Raw genomic sequence first — 19657 nt, 5'->3', positions numbered from 1 at the left:
GCATGGGCCAAATAGCTATTTTGATGTTTCGGATTTCATATGAATAATGTTTATTCTCCACATATTCTGCAAATGTTGGCTATTGCTCCATTTAATTCCTCTGGAGTGTGATAGCATGTAGAGATTGGATAACATGTATTACAAGAACCTCATGGACAACAACGCCCTTCTTCAACCTAAAACTTTTATACCCAATCACTGGTCACTGCTGCAATGCTTAAGTTAAGGACTATACTGCTCATCCATTTCTCTTCTCAACGCATTTAATTTATTAAGACATTAATATAATCATGCAATTACAACTTATATATATAATATATAATTCAATGTGATAGATTAAATGGAACGAGCTTTGTTTTCTCATTTGATAGGAAAGGTTGGGATCAGATCGATTTATATACGAACCTGCTTGTAATAATACGTTCAGTATAATTATAATTTTATTATGAGAAGCTGCTTCAGCAGATTTTTCATTTTGGTGGGATTGGAGTGACGAACTCACTATTCCGATAATAACTACGACTCAAATTGGATATCTCAGATAATGGGCTCGTGTATTTGTAATTTTATAAAAAATTATAAAATATTTATGTAATTACACATAATTTAAGAGAGTATGAATGTGGATTATCCTTAAATAAAATAAATAAATTGGAATGACAATGAAAAAGAGTGTTGCAACATTGGGGGTGGGTTATTGGGTGTGGAAATGAGCATGACTCAGCCCTTATGCAGCACTGCACTATTATGTGGTCTAGTGAATTATGCCATCACTTGGCTTGTACCTTTCAATTTTCTACCATTGAGTTAAGGCATGTTTGGGGAATTAAAACAAAGTAATTGTTACCTTTTTATCTTATATTTTCTTGCATTTGGAGGGCGTTTGGCTAAGCTCGTAAGCTTTTCAAAATATTTTATTTTTAAGAGCTTAAAAATTCTTTTTAAAAATTATTAATTTTTTTTTATAATATCTTATAAATTATATAAAAATTAATATATCATAAAACAAAAAAAATTCATACCCTCTCTCTCACGCACACACACAAACACACTCTCCAGGATTTAAAGAATTTTTTTAACGTTCGGAGAAGAGAAAATACTTTATTATTTAATAATAAATTATTATAATTAAATAAAAATAAGATTGATATTAATATTATATTTACTGAAAAATATAAATTCAAGACATTATAAATTATACGATTAGAAATAATCATTATATTAACAAAGAAAATATCAATTATATATCTATATTAATATTTGACTAGCATGAATATACATATATATTATTTTTATTCAAAATATTAGGTAATAATTCGTCAGTCTTTTTTTGTTATAGTAAAAAGATTATCTATTAAATGTTTATTTAAAACTAAAGTAATGTGTATTATTTATAAAAGTATTTTAAAAATATTTAAAACAAAATATGTAAAAAAATAACAACTTATTTGATTTTAATGCACCATGTCCATTTTAGAGGGTGTTTGGCTAAGCTTATTTTTAAATAAAATCTAATATCTTAAAACCTTTCAGAACATCTTAAGATAAGATGTAGAAACTTATAAGATATTTTAAAAAAGTTTAACCAAACACCCACTATTTTTCTCCAACAACATGCCTCAATTGGTATTTTTGCAGACTTTTGAGAGACCTCGATACGTTATTTATGCCAAGTGGTGATAAAATAAAAGAATCAGTAAATTACTCCTTATCAACGGCTTAGAAATGGAGTAATTTGCTTCATTTTTTAAAATATAGGGGATAATTTATTATTTTATTTTTCAAGGAGATTTTTGCTTATTTCTCATATCACATGGGGTTAATTGTATTTTTTATATTTTTGTAAAGGGATTAAATTTAATTATTATTATTATAATTATTCTTAAATATTACCATAAGATTTTCTTACTATTATTAAAAGATCAATTTGAATTATAATTACCATTTAAAAAGTGAGTTTGTCATCACAAGACAACTTCACAAAAACGAAAGTGGAAAAAAAACCATATATGATAATTAATTCATTAAATCAGATGTCATGACTTACTTTATAAGAAATCAGAATGAGAAATACAATGAAAAAAAATAAAAATGAGAAAAATACATAAGATTACAAATTTTATGGGGCTGAATTTGGATTATGACAAAAATGAGGGTCAAACTAGCAAAAATAACAATAAACACGCGGCGCATTATAGCGAGGACCGGGGCGTAAATCTGTAGGCATTTGAATAATGACGACTGGAGAAAGCTCCAAGAGTTCGAAATATATATTAAGCGGGACTTAGGGTTTTCTTCCGCTATCTACTCTTCCAGACTCTTCTTCTGCTCGCATATACATACACCTATACACACACACACGCAAAAGTACGTGCACTGTGAGACAAGGAACGCAACAATGGGTGGGAGGCCTCGCTGCTTTCTGGACATAAGCATCGGAGATGAGCTAGAAGGGAGAATTGTTGTTGAACTGTACAATGACGTAGTCCCTAAGACTGCGGAGAATTTTAGGGCTCTTTGTACTGGAGAGAAAGGAATTGGCCCGAATACCGGCGTTCCTCTGCATTACAAGGTTTTCGTTATCCATTTTCTGCTGTGTGCGCACATGGATGTGGAAGTGCGTGTGATATTGTGTTCAAGCGTGCTTTGTTTTTGATTAATCGATCATAAGTAGTAATTGAAACTTATTAAAAAGAAAAAGCGGAAATGGGAGCTTGTTCTTTCTCGTACTATATAATTGATTGGATAAATTGTTAATGATGTAGGAGAATTTCGGGGATATGTTCCAAAGGTTGACTTCTTGTTGAAATGTATGAATGGAAAATTGCATTATCTTTTACCTAGTAATTGTGAGACAGGATAATGTGAACTATTCATGAATGTTTTTAGGTGAATTGCTGTGGCCTATGTTTATGTGATTCTGAATGATTCTGTTCTTGTTTTAGGCATGCCATGTGTGCGGAAGAGATTTTATTCTTTTCTCATGTTGATTGCTCTTGTTTCACCAGATGTTTGTCATTGGACAAGGCAATTGCTTCTTTTTAGCACAGTTTCTTATGATAGTTTTACGTTCCATTTAGGGATCCCATTTTCACCGTGTCATTAAAAGTTTTATGGTACAAGGAGGTGATATTTCTGCTGGTGACGGAACTGGAGGGGAATCCATTTACGGACTGAAATTTGAAGACGAAAATTTTGAATTAAAACATGAAAGGAAGGGTATGTTGTCAATGGCGAATGCTGGGCCCAGTACTAATGGTTCCCAATTTTTCATCACCACAACTCGGACATCTCATCTGGATGGAAAGCATGTTGTTTTTGGGAAGGTAATCAAAGGCATGGGAGTTGTTCGTTCCATTGAGCATGTCACTACTGGTGAAAATGATCGTCCTACAGTTGATGTTGTTATTGCCGATTGTGGAGAAATTCCAGAGGGAGCTGATGATGGAATTGCAAACTTCTTCAAAGATGGTGACATGTATCCTGACTGGCCTGCCGATCTCAATGAGAATTCTTGTGAGCTTTCTTGGTGGATAACAGCTGTAGAATCGATAAAAGGTTATGGAAATGAACATTTTAAGGTAATAGGTATCTGAAAATTGGTTACAAATAAGATTACTCACCCTTCTCTCCTTAGGGCTTCCACACAAATCTCTCCTTCCTTTTTTATTCAACTAGCTGTCTTGTTAAATACCTGCCTCTGATGTTTGCAGAAGCAAGACTATAAGATGGCTCTAAGGAAGTACCGAAAGGCTCTGCGCTATTTGGATGTGTGCTGGGAAAAGGAAGGAATCGATGAAGGTAGTCAGAATATTCTCTCTATATCTTACAGTTATAGCAATTTTGAATATCGATTGGCCAATTGGATCTGATTAGTAATTCTTCTTTCCGGTCATCTACTCTTGAAGCAGACAAGAGTATGTATCTGAGAAAGATGAAGGCGCAGATATTTACCAACAGCTCTGTGAGTTCCTATTTTGACTGCCCACTAGTTCTTTATGATGTTCAAATTCGTCTTTTTCTGTTCATGGCATAGCTTCCTATTAGGGGGAATGCTATTAGTGAAATCAAAGGGATAAGTTAAAGCTATTTTTTGTGCCGAAGGTCTAAGTTTGGTTTCCAAGTAAATCTTTTCACATCTTTCCGATATTGCTCTCTCTATTGTCCTTAAGATAAGGCCGGAAAAAACTGTTTTACGAATAAGATAAAGGATCTGTATTTTTTGCATTTTCTCCTGGTCATTCTCCTTCTCATTTCCCAACATTCTTTCTTTGGGCTTTAGGTGTTGCATTGTTGCTTGTTCGTTGGTATTGGCATTCATATCCTTTGTTTTTATATCTTCACACATACCATGGATGTATGATTTGGATTCTACAAAGCTGTAATGAATTTTTAATGATTATGTAGAACATGTCTCCGAGGATTTTGCAATATACATACATACATTGTATATATACATATATGTGTGTGTGCATTGTTGTGTATGTGTGTTCATATAAAATGTCTTTGATAGACGATTAAACTGTGCATGCATACAAAAGTCGGTATGGTTCATATTTATTATGTTCAAATATTCTTGTTTCACCTAATGTATATCATCTATCTTTTTCTAGGCTTGTAAACTTAGACTAGGAGACTTGAAGGGAGCACTTCTGGACACAGACTTTGCAATGCGTGATGGTGAAAATAATGCAAAGGCATTGTTCCGCCAGGGCCAGGTTGGTGATTTGTCCCATGACGTTGTCATCCTTTTGTGGTGCCTTATCTGGAATGTTGTTTGAGCACCAAAGAGGTCATTTATATGAATAACTCCTTATATTTGCCGGAGATGGAGACCTAGATCTATGAAGTCAGTATTTCTTCACTAATCTATTGAGAAAATTGTTATGCATTTTGGTTGGAATCTACTCGGAGAGGTCATTTTTATGAATAAATTCATGTTAAAGATGGGAGACCTATATCTATGAAGCAGTATTTCTTTACTTCTTTATTAAGAAAATTGTTGTGCATTTACTCAGTCAGAATCTACCAACAATTGACTATCCATGGATGGGTAAGGACAAAACTACGAATCTGTTAATCGCTTAGCAGAAGTACCAAGGTTAATCATGAACCAGCTTGATACAACTTCCAGTACTTGAAGATCCTGATATACATGTTGTTCTTTCTTTCCTTTTCTACATTCTTTGTTGTTCCTGTGGCATAACTTGCGCATAAATGCAAGTTTCTTCTGAACCCGCCAACCCAACACACGCTCCAAAAGAGAAAAAAGAGGGAAAAAGACAATAGTTAAGGTTTTTGTTTTGGGGTTAGTGCAAAATTAAATTAACCACAGACATTGTAACCCATTGAGGACATTTTCTTTAGTTTCATAAGGTGGTAATTGAAAAGCTTGCATGCCTAAAGGACTATTTTTCTAACCTTCATAATTTTTTCTTTTATGTTCAGGACATAGAACCAATACCCCAGGGGTAATGCAACTTTTTGCTCGTTTATAAGTTCACTGTCTGCTGCTTAGTTAATGTTTCGAATTTAGTTTTATCCATCATGCTTGATTCTTGATAGTTCCGATTCATAGTCATTGTTCTTCAGCTACTCGTAATACGTGCTAATCTCTCTTTATTACTCATGTGAAATATGGTCATATATATTTGGTTTAATGAGTTACTGTGTGAAAATATGTATACAGATTCCATGCTCGTTTGGTACATATTCTTGTATTTCTTCCCCCACTGGCTTATTTCATGCATCACCCTTCGGGAGACTTAAAAATCCTTATGCTTACAGCTATTCCGACATTGGCAATACTGATACATATACCTTCTAAAATGACCAGGCACATGTGGCTCTCAATGATATTGATGCTGCAGTAGAGAGTTTTAAGAAAGCATTGGAATTGGAACCAAATGATGGTTAGTAAATGATCTCTCTCTCTCTCTCTCTGATTCTATATGCATTTCCCTTTTCATGAATCATGATGCTTAAGGAAACGATCAAGGATTTTACATGCTAGCTCTTCTCGATGTTTTAAACAATACCCTCGAAAGCTCACAAATTTCTTGAGTGCCTGAATATATTTTAATTTTGGACAAGCAAATCATTTACATTTGAAGTGGTAAGGAAAAGCTCTGGACCTTTAAGAAACCTTGTGACATTTTACTGCTTTTGCTACAGGAGCAATAAAGAAGGAGCTTGCTGCTGCAAAGAAGAAGGTAGTGACACCTGTCTTTGAAGTTCTTGTCATTAGAACTTTGTTACCTATGCTTGTGCAGTGACCTCACTATCTCTCTCGTTTCTTGGGTTTCCTTGAATAGATTGCTGATAGACGTGACCAGGAGAGAAAAGCGTACGCCAAGATGTTCCAATAGTAATTGAGTAAGAACTAACCCACGATAGATTTATGACCCAGATGTATAATGATGTTTCTCGTGACATTAACAGTCGATTTCTGTTCTACCACTGGGTATCCATCATCAAATTTGATATATTGTTTTTTCTTTGGTAATTTAGGTCAACTGGTTCAGGCTTTTTTCGTCGTGCTCAAATCACCTGAAGGGGTTTAAGGTATTGAACTCCTTATAAAATGATCAGCTTGGTTGCAGAAGAAACTGGCAGCAGATAGTAGATACCTGGAAAGTCTTTTACTGCGTCTGGTATCTCGTCATTTGCATTAATCAGTTACTGTGATGATAATAGTTTTAATTCAATGCTCGCCTAAGTTTATTTTTTTTCTTATATGCTTCAAATTGGATCTTCTAGGTTTGAGAAGAGAAACTTTGACAAAATCAAGACCATTTCTAGGTAAGAGTTATGCCTGGGCCATTTCAGAAGAGAACCTAGTCGGCGCTAGGAGGCCGTACAGCTCTTTTTTGTGTTGTAGCAATCTGTAACTTTGAGTTGGCAGCTGTATTGAATTGAATTATTCATAGCAATTGAACCATGTTTAATTGGAATTATCAACTTTTGATTTATTGCTGATGAGAGAATGTTATATTATTATGTAGCATGGCTATTTGCGTTTTTACCTTATTGTTGTTATTAGTTCTTGGGAAGAAAAAGGAATAACTGAGTTAATATGTCCAATTTATTCCACAGCAATCAGCACAGTTAGAGATGGATAGCCTGTGGTGTATACTATTTCGGGTCTCGACAGTGGAGCTTGAGTCAAGTTTTTGAAAATTTTCTTTTGAAAAATAAAATTGTGATATTTGATAACATTAGTTAATAATTTTACAAATAATTTAGATTTACTAGATGCAGATATGATTAATGCGTGTGAATTACATTACTTTGTACTTGATCTGCTCCTAATTAATCGCATCAGATTTGGGTACTGAGATTGAACTTATAATACTTAAAATTTGAAAATTTGCAGAGTAATCATTTGTTTACCAAAATTATATAGATGTTAAATAAATCAAAATTCAACTCTTTTCAGCGCCTAATACTTTTTCTTTTTAATACCATTTGTGATTTTCCGGAGCATTTACTATCTAATATAGTTACTTCTTGTTATATTTCTTTCTTGTACACAGGATGAAATTCAATATTAAGATATTATATATAGTGATTGAATATTGACAAGTGAAAAAAAGACTTTGATTGTTTCATTTGGATATAGCCAAATATTTATTAGAATTTTATATTTGTCTAAAAATCCTTATTTAACACAATGTTGTTTTAAAATTAGTATGGTTTTGCTATTGTGATGGTTAAAGTTACGTGGATATTGGACATCATCATCATCATCATCATGTTCATTTTTATACTTAGAATATAAATTGCAAACTGCCTAATTGGTGGACTTTGTTTTCTCTTCTCTTCTCTTATGGTGAAAGCCCACTACCACTACCGCTACCTCCACTTCCGACTTCAGTCATCATGGGATCGTCACTGCCTTATTAATTTGACTTTGTCTTAGTTGAAGAAAACACACACTAAGTGTGATTATCTAACTTTTTAAAAGTTATTAATAACAATAACATTAATACTATAAACCAAGTCGTCCACGAGGACAACTTGCGAGTCTTGAAAGGCTTGTCAAATATGTGGGTAATATTCAAATTTAGATCCATTATTATAATAATAAATACCCATGTCAGTGGATTTATTGCCTGCTTTGGTACAATGTGAATGAAACCCAATGGAGATTTATAGGTAGAATTATGGTACATATAGGGTAGAGCAATACCCGTCCACTGACAGTAACAGATATAGATTGTATTTTCAAATATTTTTCTAACCTAGCTACCTACCAAACATGACGGTAATATTAATTAGTTCTTCTAGCTAGTATAAACGAATTTATCTCTTTTTTAGAATGTTTGAACTTTTAATGTACTTTCCTCAATTTCTCTAATTATACATTCTTTTTCTTTCACATTTGAATTATTAGTGAATGTATCTAGCATATAATTGTTTACATATCAAAATCCATTAAGTGTTGCATAATATTGAAACATGGAGCATTAAATTGGGCACCTTAGTATTTGGAGGGACTAAGAATACCACCTTCCTATATGTTGCAGTACAAAAGATACACCAGAACAACTGCTAAGTTGTATGCTAAACGTGCAATGCTGTAAAGCCTACTGTGTTCATATGCGTGGGCTTGATATATCTATTTAACAGGACGTCTTGTATTTGTCTTGTATTCGAACATTACTGTGTGCAAAAATTCTCTTAAATTAGTGTCAATCACAAATTGTAAATGGAATTCAGCGTTTGACGGACCAGCTTTTTTTTATGCACTGCTTTACCTTGAAAGGAAAATGAGCTTTGTTTCCATGGGCGCTAGTAGGGGTGGCAACGAGTCGAGTTCGAGCTTGATTCTGTAATTTCGAGCTCGAGCTCGAGTTCAAACTGATTTTTTATTTTTTTTATTATTATTATTATATTAAATTATGAAAATCACCAATTTTTTTACATAAATTTATAAGTAAATAAAATAGATTATATAATACATACTATATTATTATTATTAGATTAAATAGTGGGAATCATCAATTTTTTACATAAATTTCTAAGTAATAAAATAGATTGTATAATACATACTATATTATAAATACACCAAACTATAGTATGAAATTCTAATTTATTGTTATAAATATAAACTACTGATTAGTTTAGTAGTAATAAAATTGGTAAATTGTACAAAAAAAAAACATCATTCTGAACATTTTAAAGTTATTGGAAAAGTATCAATTATCTGAAATAATGCAATTGAACTACATAAAAATATTTTATAGTTGAAATTAATATATGTTCACAATCTGAAAAATTTATATATTTATAAATGTTAGTATAAGATTGATGTAACTATCATCTTACATTGTTAAATAACATGGATTAATCGGGCCATCAACATTCAGATCAGACTGTTAGATATGATCAAACTTACATAAAAATACATTTGATAAAGTTTTAAACTTATTGGATATACGGATGTCGAGATATCGTACTCGAAACATAAGAATAATCATTCAAGACGGTGTATCATTGAATCAGGCCATGCGATTTTAAATCATACCATCTTATGTGATCTAATGGACACAGTCTTGTATATATTTAAATTTCATATGAATCGGATAGTCCGGATTTTAAGATATTGCAATTATTGATTAAACTTTAATTCCATTATATATATAATAAAATAATAATTAGAATTGTTCAACCATCACCATCATTATTATTATTATTATTATTATTATTATTATTATTATTTTTAGATTAATTCATAGAAATTACTAAATTTTGACATAAATTTATAAATAATAAAAAATCATAAGTGATTACTTGTCAAATTAAGAAAAATATAACGTAATACAAATATATATTAAAATATAATATAAAGTTTATATATGTCATATTAAATAATAATTTTAATTACAAAAAATATTATAATTTACTAAGTTGTTGATTAAATTTATTTTTGTATAAAGATTAAATGTATAAATAAAAGTACCATAATTTATTATTATCCAAAATAAAAAATATGACATTGATTAATAAATATAATATATGGTCAATTTTGGTTATAAAATTGATCAAATATTAAATATAAAATTAATATATAAAAAATTCAAAAATAAAAATATATAAAAAGAATTAAAAAAAGGGCCAGCTCGCGAGCTGGTGAACACACACAATTGAGCTCGAGCTCGAGCTCAAGCTTAAAATCGAGCCGACTCGCGAGCTCGACTCATCTGCCATCCCTAAGCGCTAGGCACTCCCGCGGTTCGTGAGAAGGAAAAAGGGCTCATTCTTTATACTTGGGGGCCAACTCGCCAATGAAAAAAAGGTTGTAACATAAATTAGGAAGAGCTAAACATACTCAAAATGCACACTAAGTGGAAGACTTGGAAATTCCAACATAATCAGATTCAAAAAGAAAAAATCACACCTTATTTTCATAATGCCAACTCACCAACCAACTTAAGGGGAAAAAAAATCAATTTTGACCTATTCCATCTACCTATCCAAGATTTGCATCCCCTTTTCCCATTCAATTACCCCACAAAACACTCACTATATAAACCCTAACTCCTCCTCCATCACAGCATCCACAAACCAATCAACTTAATTAGTAACATTAATTACTGCATAGATATAGAAAAGCAAAATGGCACACTATATGTATGCAATGGGCATGAAATGTGGATCGGGAGGGCTACTTGTTCTTCTTGCGGCTGCTGCATTTGCATGCATGTTTGCTGCTGCAACGCCAACCAAGAACTGCACTACTGGTTACAATGCAGGAAGCACCGCCTGGAACCACACTAACAGCGGCTTCTGGGGTTTTGCCGGACGCAAAAATGCGACTCTGGGCAGTTCCAGGAGGATCATCGTTGGGGGGTCGGAGCAGAACTGGCGTTTTGGGTTCAATTACACCGACTGGGCGATCAAGAATGCTCCCTTTTACTTGAACGACACTTTAGGTAATTCACTGTTCGAACCTGTTATCTATCTTTTATAGGAATAAAGCGTTGCTATTGGATAACATAATTCCCTAGAAATAACTCAATCAAAATGTGTCGAGGTATATCTAATATTTTGCAACCAAAGATCGAGTTAGGTGTCATAGGCAATCTCAATGAATTCCTCAGTGATAGTATTTCTACATGTTACATTGTAAATTTGGGACGAAAAAGGGTATGTATACAATACATATAATCATAAACTCAACTAGTTTTATTACATTCTAACCAAGTAAGTCGTTGTAATTGACCACAATTCAATTTGTACAGTTTTCAAGTACGATCCGCCAAACGACACCACATTCCCCCACAGTGTCTACTTGCTACCCAACTTTTGGAGTTTCCAAAACTGCGACCTCAAAAGAGCAAAGAAGATCGGAGAAGTGAGCGATGGAGGTGGGGACGGTTTCGAGTTCGTGTTGAAGAGATGGCAGCCACACTACTTTGCATGTGGGGAAAGGGACGGATTCCACTGCAAGGTTGGACTAATGAAGTTCGGAGTCTGGCCCTTGATCCCTGGGTATAACTAAACTATTGATTAGCCAAACATGACGTTGTCAACCGTCGCATTTTACTTGAAATCCGTGGCTATTTCTGATTTGGGTTTTGTTTTAGTCTTTGACAAATAATGGGGAGGGGAGGTGTGTTTGTTTCTTGTCTTTGGTAGCACAGACATGATTCTTGTTGTATTGGCATTCAAGTTTGAAATTCAATAAAATTATTTATATGGACTTTACCTTTATATATATATATGTCATTTTTCATTATCTATATGGACTTTACCCTTAAAATAAAATAAAATATTTTTAACCACTGTATTAATCTATGATTTAAAAGATAAAAAATGTAAAATCAAGCCATTATTCCTGCTCCGTTTCAATATACACCATTAAAAATTGTAAATTATGTCTAGGGGTGTCAATGAGTATGGTAAGACCATATCCAAACTCATAATATAATTCAAAAACTCAGATCCAGATCCATTGAATATTTTTAGACCCAAACCTAGACCAATAAAAAAAGATAAATTGATCTGGATAGAGTCTCTACCCATCAATACCCATGGGTCTATGTACCCAATTTGGACAATATATATATTTTCAATTCAATTGATTTACTAGGAGCGTGCAATTATCGATTAACCGAACGAAAATCAATTTTGATTATTCTTTCTAGATTTTGATTATTCAATTTGGTTATAATTTTTTATATAGATTAACCGAACCTAATCGAATACTGAATTTAATATATATATATATATATAAATATAATTCAAATATAATAAAAATAATATATATATTAAGTATCTTAATATAAATATTTATAATAAAAAATAATATTTTTTAGTTAATATATACTTAATTATTGATAATTTATAACAAATAAATTATCATTATGTATATATTTTTTATTATTTTCAGTTAATTCGGTATAAAAACCGAAAAGAACTGAAATAAGTTCTATTCTTAACAAACCAAACCAAACCAAACATTTCAATTCGATATTCAGTACGCCATTTTGGCATACCGAAGTTTTAGTTAACCAAACTCTCGATTCATTCGGTTAATCGAATTCAATACTCCTGTAATTTACATTCAAGTGAACAAATTTAAAAAATTTAAGACACCATACATTATTTATCATTTAATTCTTTAACCAAGTATATTTTTTAAATAATAAATATTAAATTATGAAAAAAATTAAAATAAAAAGAAAGATTTAAATTAATTAGTAGATTTGCAGGAAAAAAAAATTGGGTTGGGTCTGACCCTACCCAAAAATTGAGTCTTGAGTTAGATTTAATGGAATGAGTAGGATTTGAGTATAGAATAATTTTTTAAATTTTTTTTATTTGAGCCTGGATAAAATCTTACCCTGCCAATTGTCGGGCTAATTATGTCTATAAGTTTCTCTTTTAATTTTAGGAAACAACTAGTTCAATGATTAGTAATTAACCCAAAGTGGAGGGTACAGTACAAATATTCCCGGGGCTTGGGGGGGCAACACGCAATTTACAGAACTTCATATGCTACTTAAAATTGGGATGATTATACTTTACTCTTATAAAATTTGGTGTATTTACACATACGTCGTCAGTGATTTGAAAAGTTATATTTAGTGTTCCCGATGTTGATTTTCGTATCCCATAATAATAGGTGATTTATTAGTTAAAATTCACTTAATTTACTAATATTAGCAAAAAGATTAAATAAAAAATTCATATTTATTCTTAATTGACGTATTATTGATTTATTGCAAATTAAATAATTTTTTTTTTATCAAATTACCTTTATAAAATGAGGATGTACCTCGTCACATGCATCATAAAAATAATTTGATTAAAAAAATTATTTGACCTATAATAAATTAGTTATAAATTAATTGAGTTAAATATGAAATTTTAGATAACTTGTTTGTTAATATTAATAATTTTGGTGAATTTTAAATAAAAAAAACTATATATTAAATATTAAAAATACTGAATATAATTTTTTAAATTATAAAGAATTTAAGTGTAATTACCTCTATTTAGGGGGGTGGTAATTATCTTTTAAAAATTTACTTCCGAACCCGATATATTCCAGGTGGTTTTTATCCTACCCGACCTGGTTTCTGTTCACCCGCCGAAAACCTTCCTAGTTTGCTATACGGTGCAGTTCTTCTACAGTTGCTACGGTAGGTTTTCGATTTCCTCCGAAAATGCGCCTCCGTAAACCTTTACATCGACCTTTCCACACCCTAAATCTCCTACCCGAATCGGTGAATTCAGCATATACGCCGCCGCCGCCGCTTTTCTCGTCTCCGCCGGACACCCTGCTCGTCGACAAGGCCGTATCAATCCTCAAACACCACCACCCCTCTCAACTCGACCCCTTAGTATCTCAGTTTACCCCTCAAACCGCCTCCTATTTACTCCTCCAATCCCAAAATAACCGGAATCTAACCTTAAAGTTTCTGAATTGGGCTCGCAAGTTGCCCTTCTTTAGTAATCATCTACAATGCCACTGTCTCTGTATTCACATTCTCACTCGCTTCAAGCTGTATAAAACCGCCCAATCCCTGGCGGAGGACGTTGCTTTAAGTTTTCCCGATGATGAGAAGGGCGATGTAGTGTTTTCATGCCTTAGAGACACGTACCAGGCTTGCAACTCGAGCTCCGCGGTGTTTGATTTGATGGTAAAAGCTTTCTGTAGTTTGAAATTGATAGATAGAGCTTCAAACATTATGAATTTCGCTAAACATCATGGGTTCATGCCTAGTGTATTGTCGTATAATTCTGTTCTAGAAGCGATAATTCGAAGTTCGGTTCGTGGGTATGTGGAGTCAGCGAGAAATGTGTATCATGACATGATAGATAATGGTATTTCACCTAATGTTTTTACTTACAACATATTGATTAGAGGGTTGTGTGCAAATAAGGAAATGGATAAAGGATTATGTTTCTTAGAGGAGATGGAGAAAAAGGGTTGTTTACCTAATGTGGTTACATATAATACTTTGATAGATGGCTGCTGTAAGATGGGGAACATCAACAAGGCGTGTGCGTTATTGAAATTGATGTGGGAGAAGAATTTGGAGCCAAATGTGATTACATACAATGTCATAATCAATGGTTTGTGTCGAGAAGGGAGGATGAAGGAGACAAACAAAGTTTTTAAGCAGATGAAGGCAAAGGGTATCATTCCAGATGAAATTACATACAATACACTTGTGAATGGGTACTGTAAAGAGGGAAATTTTCACCAAGCTCTTGTTTTACATGCAGAGATGGTGTGGAATGGGTTGTCTCCGAATGTGGTGACTTATACTTCTTTGATAAATTGTATGTGTAAAGCAAGGAATTTGCATCGAGCCATGGAGTTCTTTGACCAGATGCAGATCAGGGGACTGACCCCAAACGAGAAAACATATACAACTGTGATTGATGGTTTCTCTCAGCAGGGTCTCATGGATGAAGCGTACAAACTTTTAAGTGAAATGATTAGTAGGGGTTTCTCACCTTCCATTGTGACTTACAATGCATTAATCTATGGGCATTGTGTGTCAGGTAGGATTGATATTGGTTTAGAAGTGGTTCGAAGTATGACTGCGAAAGGAGTACAGCCAGACGTTGTAAGTTACAGCACAATCATATCTGGGTTCTGTAGAAATTTTGACTTAGATAAGGCATTCCGAATGAAAGAGGAGATGATTGAGAATGGAATTCTTCCTGATGCCATTACTTATTCATCATTGATTGAAGGTCTTTGCAAACAGAGGAGACTGACTGAAGCTTGTAAATTATTTAAGGAAATGTGGAAACTGGATCTGCAGCCTGATAAGTGTACATACACCACACTTATTAACGCTTATTGTGCAGAAGATGATATCAGAAGTGCAATTCATCTCCATGATGAAATGATTAATAAGGGTTTCTTTCCTGATGTTGTTACCTATAGTGTGTTAATAAATGGGCTCAACAAGCAGGCTCGAAGTAGGGAAGCAAAGCGGCTTCTTTTCAAATTGTTTTATGAGCAACCTGTTCCTCATGATGTCACATATGATTTGCTGATAGAAAGTTGTAACATTGAATTTCAGAGTGTGGTAGCTCTTATAAAAGGATTCTGCATGAAAGGTTTGATGAATGAAGCCGATCGAGTTTTCAAGGGAATGCTTCAGAAAAATCACAAGCCTAGTGAAGCAGTTTATAATGTTCTCATACACGGTCACTGTAGAGCAGGAAATTTGCACAAAGCCATCGATCTTTACAGGGAAATGGTCCATCATGGACTTGTTCCTCACGGAGTAACCGTTATTGCTATAACTAAAGAACTCCACAAAGTGGGGATGACAGAGGAGCTGAGTCAAATTTTACAAGATACATTGAGAAGCTGTAAAATCATTGATGGTGACCCTGCCAAAGTCCTTCTGGAGGTCAACTATAAAGAAGGAAACATGGATGCTGTATTTAACATTCTAGCAGACATGGCCAAGGATGGCCTTCTTCCAAATGATGTAAGAACTGCTTAGGCATGTGAATAAATTATTTGATCAAAAGAGTTGATATCACGTGGAATCAGAAAGTGGGAATGACATCTCATCTGGATGGAAAGCATGTTGTTTTGGGAAGGTAATCAAAGGCATGGGAGTTGTTCGTTCCATTGAGCATGTCACTACTGGTGAAAATGATCGTCCTAGAGTTGATGTTGTTATCGCCGACTGTGGAGAAATTCCAGAAGGAGCTGATGATGGAATTGCAAACTTCTTCAAAGATGGTGACATGTATCCTGACTGGCCTGCCGATCTCAATGAGAATTCTAGTGAGCTTTCTTGGTGGAAAACAGCTGTAGATTCGATAAAGGGTTATGGAAATGAACATTTTAAGGTAATAATTATCTGGAAAATGGTGACCAATAAGATTACTCACCCTTCTCTCCTTAGGGCTTCCGAACGAAACTCTCCTTCCTTTTTTATTCAACTAGCTGTCTTGTTAAATTCCTGCCTCTGATGTTTGCAGAAGCAAGACTATAAGATGGCTCTATGGAAGTACGGAAAGGCTCTCCGGTATTTGGATGTGTGCTGGGAAAAAGGAAGGAATCGATGAAGGTAGTCAGAATATTCTTTCTAATCTTATAGTTATAGCGTTTCTGAATATCGATTGGCCAATTGGATCTGACTCGTAATTCTTCTTTCAGGTCATCTATTCTTGAAGCAGACAAGAGTATGTATTTGAGAAAGATGAAGGCGCAGATATTTACCAACAGCTCTGTGAGTTCCTATTTTGACAGCCCACTAGTTCTTTACGATGTTCAAAGTCGCCTTTTTCCTTTCATGGCATAGCTTCCAATTAGCGAGAATGCTATTAGTTAAATCAAACGGGTGAGTTAAAGCTATTTTTTATGCCGGAGGTCTAAATTTGGTTTCCAAGTAAATCTTTCTCATCTTTCCGTTATTCCTCTCTCTCTATTGCCCTTAAGATAAGGCCGGAAAACTGTTTTTACGAATAAGATAAAAGATCTACCTTATTTGTGCGTTTTTTCCTGTTCATTCTCCTTCTCATTTCCCAGCATTCTTTCTTGGGCTTTAGGTGTTGCATTGTTACTTGTTCCTTGGTATTGGTATTGATATCCTTTGTGTTTATATCTTCATACATACCATGGATATGATTTGGATTCTTGTAATGAATTTTTAATGATTATGTTGAACATGTCTCTGAGGATTTTGCAATGTACAAACATACATTGTATATATACATATATATATATGCGTGTGCGGGCAGTTGTGTATGTATGTGCATATAATATTTCTTTGATAAACGATTAAACTGTGCATGTATACAAAATTTCGTTGGTTCATATTTCTGAGGATTATGTTCAAATATTCTTGTTTCACCTAATCTATATCATCTATCTTTTCCTAGGCTTGTAAACTTAAACTAGGAGACTTAAAGAGAGCACTTCTGGACAGAGACTTTGCAATGCGTGATGGTGAAATTAATGCAAAGGCATTGTTCCACCAGGACCAGGTTGGTGATTTGTCCATGACATTGTCATCTTTTTGTGGTGCCATATCTGGAAAGTTGTTTGAGCACCAAAAGGGGTCATTTCTACGAATGACTTCTGACATTTGCCGGAGATGAAGACCTAGATCTATGAAGTCAGTATTTCTTCACTAATCTATTGGGAAAATTGTTATACATTTTGGTTGGGATCTACTCGGAGAGGTGATTTTTACAAATAAATTCATGCCGTTAAAGAGAGGAGACCTAGATCTCAATTTATGAAGTCAATTTATCTTCACTACTTTATTAAGAAAATTGTTGTGCATTTACTCAGTCAGAATCTACCTACAACCGGACTATCCATGGATGGCTAAGGACAAAACTGATGTTTCCTGGAATAGATTGCTGATAGATGTGACCAGGAGAGAAAAGCGTACGCCAAGATGTTCCAATAGTAATTGAGTAAGAACTAACCCACGATAGATTTATGACCCAGATGTATAATGATGTTTCTCGTGACATTAACAGTCGATTTCTGTTCTACCACTGGGTATCCATCATCAAATTTGATATATTGTTTTTTCTTTGGTAATTTAGGTCAACTGGTTCAGGCTTTTTTCGTCGTGCTCAAATCACCTGAAGGGGTTTAAGGTATTGAACTCCTTATAAAATGATCAGCTTGGTTGCAGAAGAAACTGGCAGCAGATAGTAGATACCTGGAAAGTCTTTTACTGCGTCTGGTATCTCGTCATTTGCATTAATCAGTTACTGTGATGATAATAGTTTTAATTCAATGCTCGCCTAAGTTTATTTTTTTTCTTATATGCTTCAAATTGGATCTTCTAGGTTTGAGAAGAGAAACTTTGACAAAATCAAGACCATTTCTAGGTAAGAGTTATGCCTGGGCCATTTCAGAAGAGAACCTAGTCGGCTCTAGGAGGCCTTACAGCTCTTTTGTGTCGTAGCAGTCTGTAACTTTGAGTTGGCAGCTGTATTGGATTGAATTATTCATAGCAATTGAACCATGTTTAATTGGAATTATCAACTTTTGTTTTATTGCTGATGAGAGAATGTTGTATTATTATGAAGCATGGCTATTTCCGTTTTTACCTTTATTATTTTTGTTAGTTCTTATGGGGAGGAAAAAGGAATAACTGAGTTAATATGTCCAATTTATTCCGCAGCAATCAGCACAGCTACAGATAGATAGCCTATGGTATATACTACTTCGGGTCTCAACAGTGGAGCTTTAGTCAAGTTTTTGGAAATCTTCTTTTAAAAAAAAATTGTGATATTTGAAAACATTAGTTAATAATTTTACAAATAATTTAGATTTATTAGATGCAGATATGATTAATGCATGTGAATTACATTACTTTATACATGAGTTGCTGCTCATAATTAAGCGCAGCGCATCAGATTTGGGTACTGAGATTGAACTTATTATACTTGAAATTTGAAAATCTGCAGAGTAATCATTTTTGTACCAAAATTATTTAGATGTTAAATAAATCAAAATTCAATTCTTTTCAGCACCTAATACTTTGTTTTTTTTATGTTACCATTTGTGATTTCCGGAGCATTTACTATCTAATATAGTTACTTCTTGTTATATTTCCTTCTCGAATACAGGATGAAGTTCAATATTAAAATATTATATATTGATGGGTGTGGTTCAATAAATTACGTCCAACAACAATTAAAAGGCCCAACACTCTACCTCTTGATCGTAATTGTCGCGAAGGAGGAAGCCCAACTCGAGGAGCCCAATGATTGCCGCCCAAATGCAAACATGCAGTCCTACTCTCGCTCATACGTCACCCTCTGATCCACGTGGCGTGCATTCAGACCTCCCATGTATGCCCCCTTCTTTGACTGACCTGAGATACGCGTGGCAGGAAAGCTTCTCTCAAGAACCTGGACTCTTGCACCCGGCAGACTTCCTGCGGATTGGGAGTTCCCCTCTACCTTGGACTCTTTCCATCACCTGAATCGCAATTCCAACAACATTATTCCTAAAAAATAAGACTTGATCAAGCCTTATCTCAACCGATTTTTATTCACGCATCGTAGGAGTAGGGGGACCTATCGATTGTTTACTGAAGGAAGACACTCCCCTATAAATAGAGGACTCATCCCCAGGCGGGGATACCTTCAACCGGTAGAGATCTAGCTATTATTCTGTTGCACCTATATTGCA

General features: G+C 33.9%; 4 protein-coding genes across 7 annotated transcripts; all 4 read left to right on the top strand.

Annotated features, from left to right (window-relative positions):
- On the top strand, positions 2242–6999 carry LOC105172849 (peptidyl-prolyl cis-trans isomerase CYP40). Of its 3 annotated transcripts, none has more exons than XM_011094436.2 (10): positions 2242–2572; positions 3081–3581; positions 3714–3801; positions 3912–3964; positions 4614–4718; positions 5837–5912; positions 6175–6212; positions 6315–6375; positions 6511–6653; positions 6760–6999. In XM_011094436.2, the coding sequence occupies exons 1-8, from the start codon at positions 2399–2401 to the stop codon at positions 6366–6368; spliced, it is 1089 nt and encodes a 362-aa protein (XP_011092738.1). In that variant the 5' UTR covers positions 2242–2398; the 3' UTR covers positions 6369–6375; positions 6511–6653; positions 6760–6999. The 3 variants fall into 3 exon arrangements, with proteins under 3 accessions (XP_011092738.1, XP_020552872.1, XP_020552873.1); XM_020697213.1 differs by having other exon boundaries at positions 3909–3964; XM_020697214.1 differs by having other exon boundaries at positions 3909–3964; positions 6511–6999.
- On the top strand, positions 10551–11720 carry LOC105172848. The gene is made up of 2 exons (XM_011094434.2): positions 10551–10937; positions 11247–11720. Exons 1-2 carry the CDS (start codon positions 10622–10624, stop codon positions 11504–11506), a joined length of 576 nt encoding a protein of 191 aa, XP_011092736.1. The 5' UTR covers positions 10551–10621; the 3' UTR covers positions 11507–11720.
- On the top strand, positions 13572–16228 carry LOC105172846 (pentatricopeptide repeat-containing protein At5g39710). 2 transcript variants are annotated; one of them, XM_020697212.1, is made up of 2 exons: positions 13572–14652; positions 14743–16228. In XM_020697212.1, the coding sequence occupies exons 1-2, from the start codon at positions 13677–13679 to the stop codon at positions 15984–15986; spliced, it is 2220 nt and encodes a 739-aa protein (XP_020552871.1). In that variant the 5' UTR covers positions 13572–13676; the 3' UTR covers positions 15987–16228. The 2 variants fall into 2 exon arrangements, with proteins under 2 accessions (XP_020552871.1, XP_020552870.1); XM_020697211.1 differs by having other exon boundaries at positions 13572–16228.
- On the top strand, positions 16099–17595 carry LOC105172971 (peptidyl-prolyl cis-trans isomerase CYP40-like). Its single transcript, XM_011094598.1, has 4 exons — positions 16099–16341; positions 16474–16520; positions 16652–16724; positions 17377–17595. The coding sequence occupies exons 1-4, from the start codon at positions 16099–16101 to the stop codon at positions 17593–17595; spliced, it is 582 nt and encodes a 193-aa protein (XP_011092900.1).

Source organism: Sesamum indicum, linkage group LG10 (genome assembly GCF_000512975.1).
Source record: "Sesamum indicum cultivar Zhongzhi No. 13 linkage group LG10, S_indicum_v1.0, whole genome shotgun sequence".
Classification (NCBI taxonomy): Eukaryota; Viridiplantae; Streptophyta; class Magnoliopsida; order Lamiales; family Pedaliaceae; genus Sesamum; species Sesamum indicum.
Note: the sequence above shows the minus strand (reverse complement) of the source record. Positions and strands in the feature narration are given on the sequence as shown.

Coding starts and splice junctions, on each gene's coding strand:
- LOC105172849 (XM_020697213.1), top strand. CDS start 2,399: ATGGGTGGGAGGCCTCGCTGCTTTCTGGACATAAGCATCGGAGATGAG. Junction 2,573..3,080: donor GCGTTCCTCTGCATTACAAG/GTTTTCGTTATC, acceptor CGTTCCATTTAG/GGATCCCATTTTCACCGTGT. Junction 3,802..3,908: donor AAAGGAAGGAATCGATGAAG/GTAGTCAGAATA, acceptor CTACTCTTGAAG/CAGACAAGAGTATGTATCTG.
- LOC105172848 (XM_011094434.2), top strand. CDS start 10,622: ATGGCACACTATATGTATGCAATGGGCATGAAATGTGGATCGGGAGGG. Junction 10,938..11,246: donor TTACTTGAACGACACTTTAG/GTAATTCACTGT, acceptor CAATTTGTACAG/TTTTCAAGTACGATCCGCCA.
- LOC105172846 (XM_020697211.1), top strand. CDS start 13,677: ATGCGCCTCCGTAAACCTTTACATCGACCTTTCCACACCCTAAATCTC.
- LOC105172971 (XM_011094598.1), top strand. CDS start 16,099: ATGGGAGTTGTTCGTTCCATTGAGCATGTCACTACTGGTGAAAATGAT. Junction 16,521..16,651: donor AAGTACGGAAAGGCTCTCCG/GTATTTGGATGT, acceptor TTCTTCTTTCAG/GTCATCTATTCTTGAAGCAG. Junction 16,725..17,376: donor AGATATTTACCAACAGCTCT/GTGAGTTCCTAT, acceptor ATCTTTTCCTAG/GCTTGTAAACTTAAACTAGG.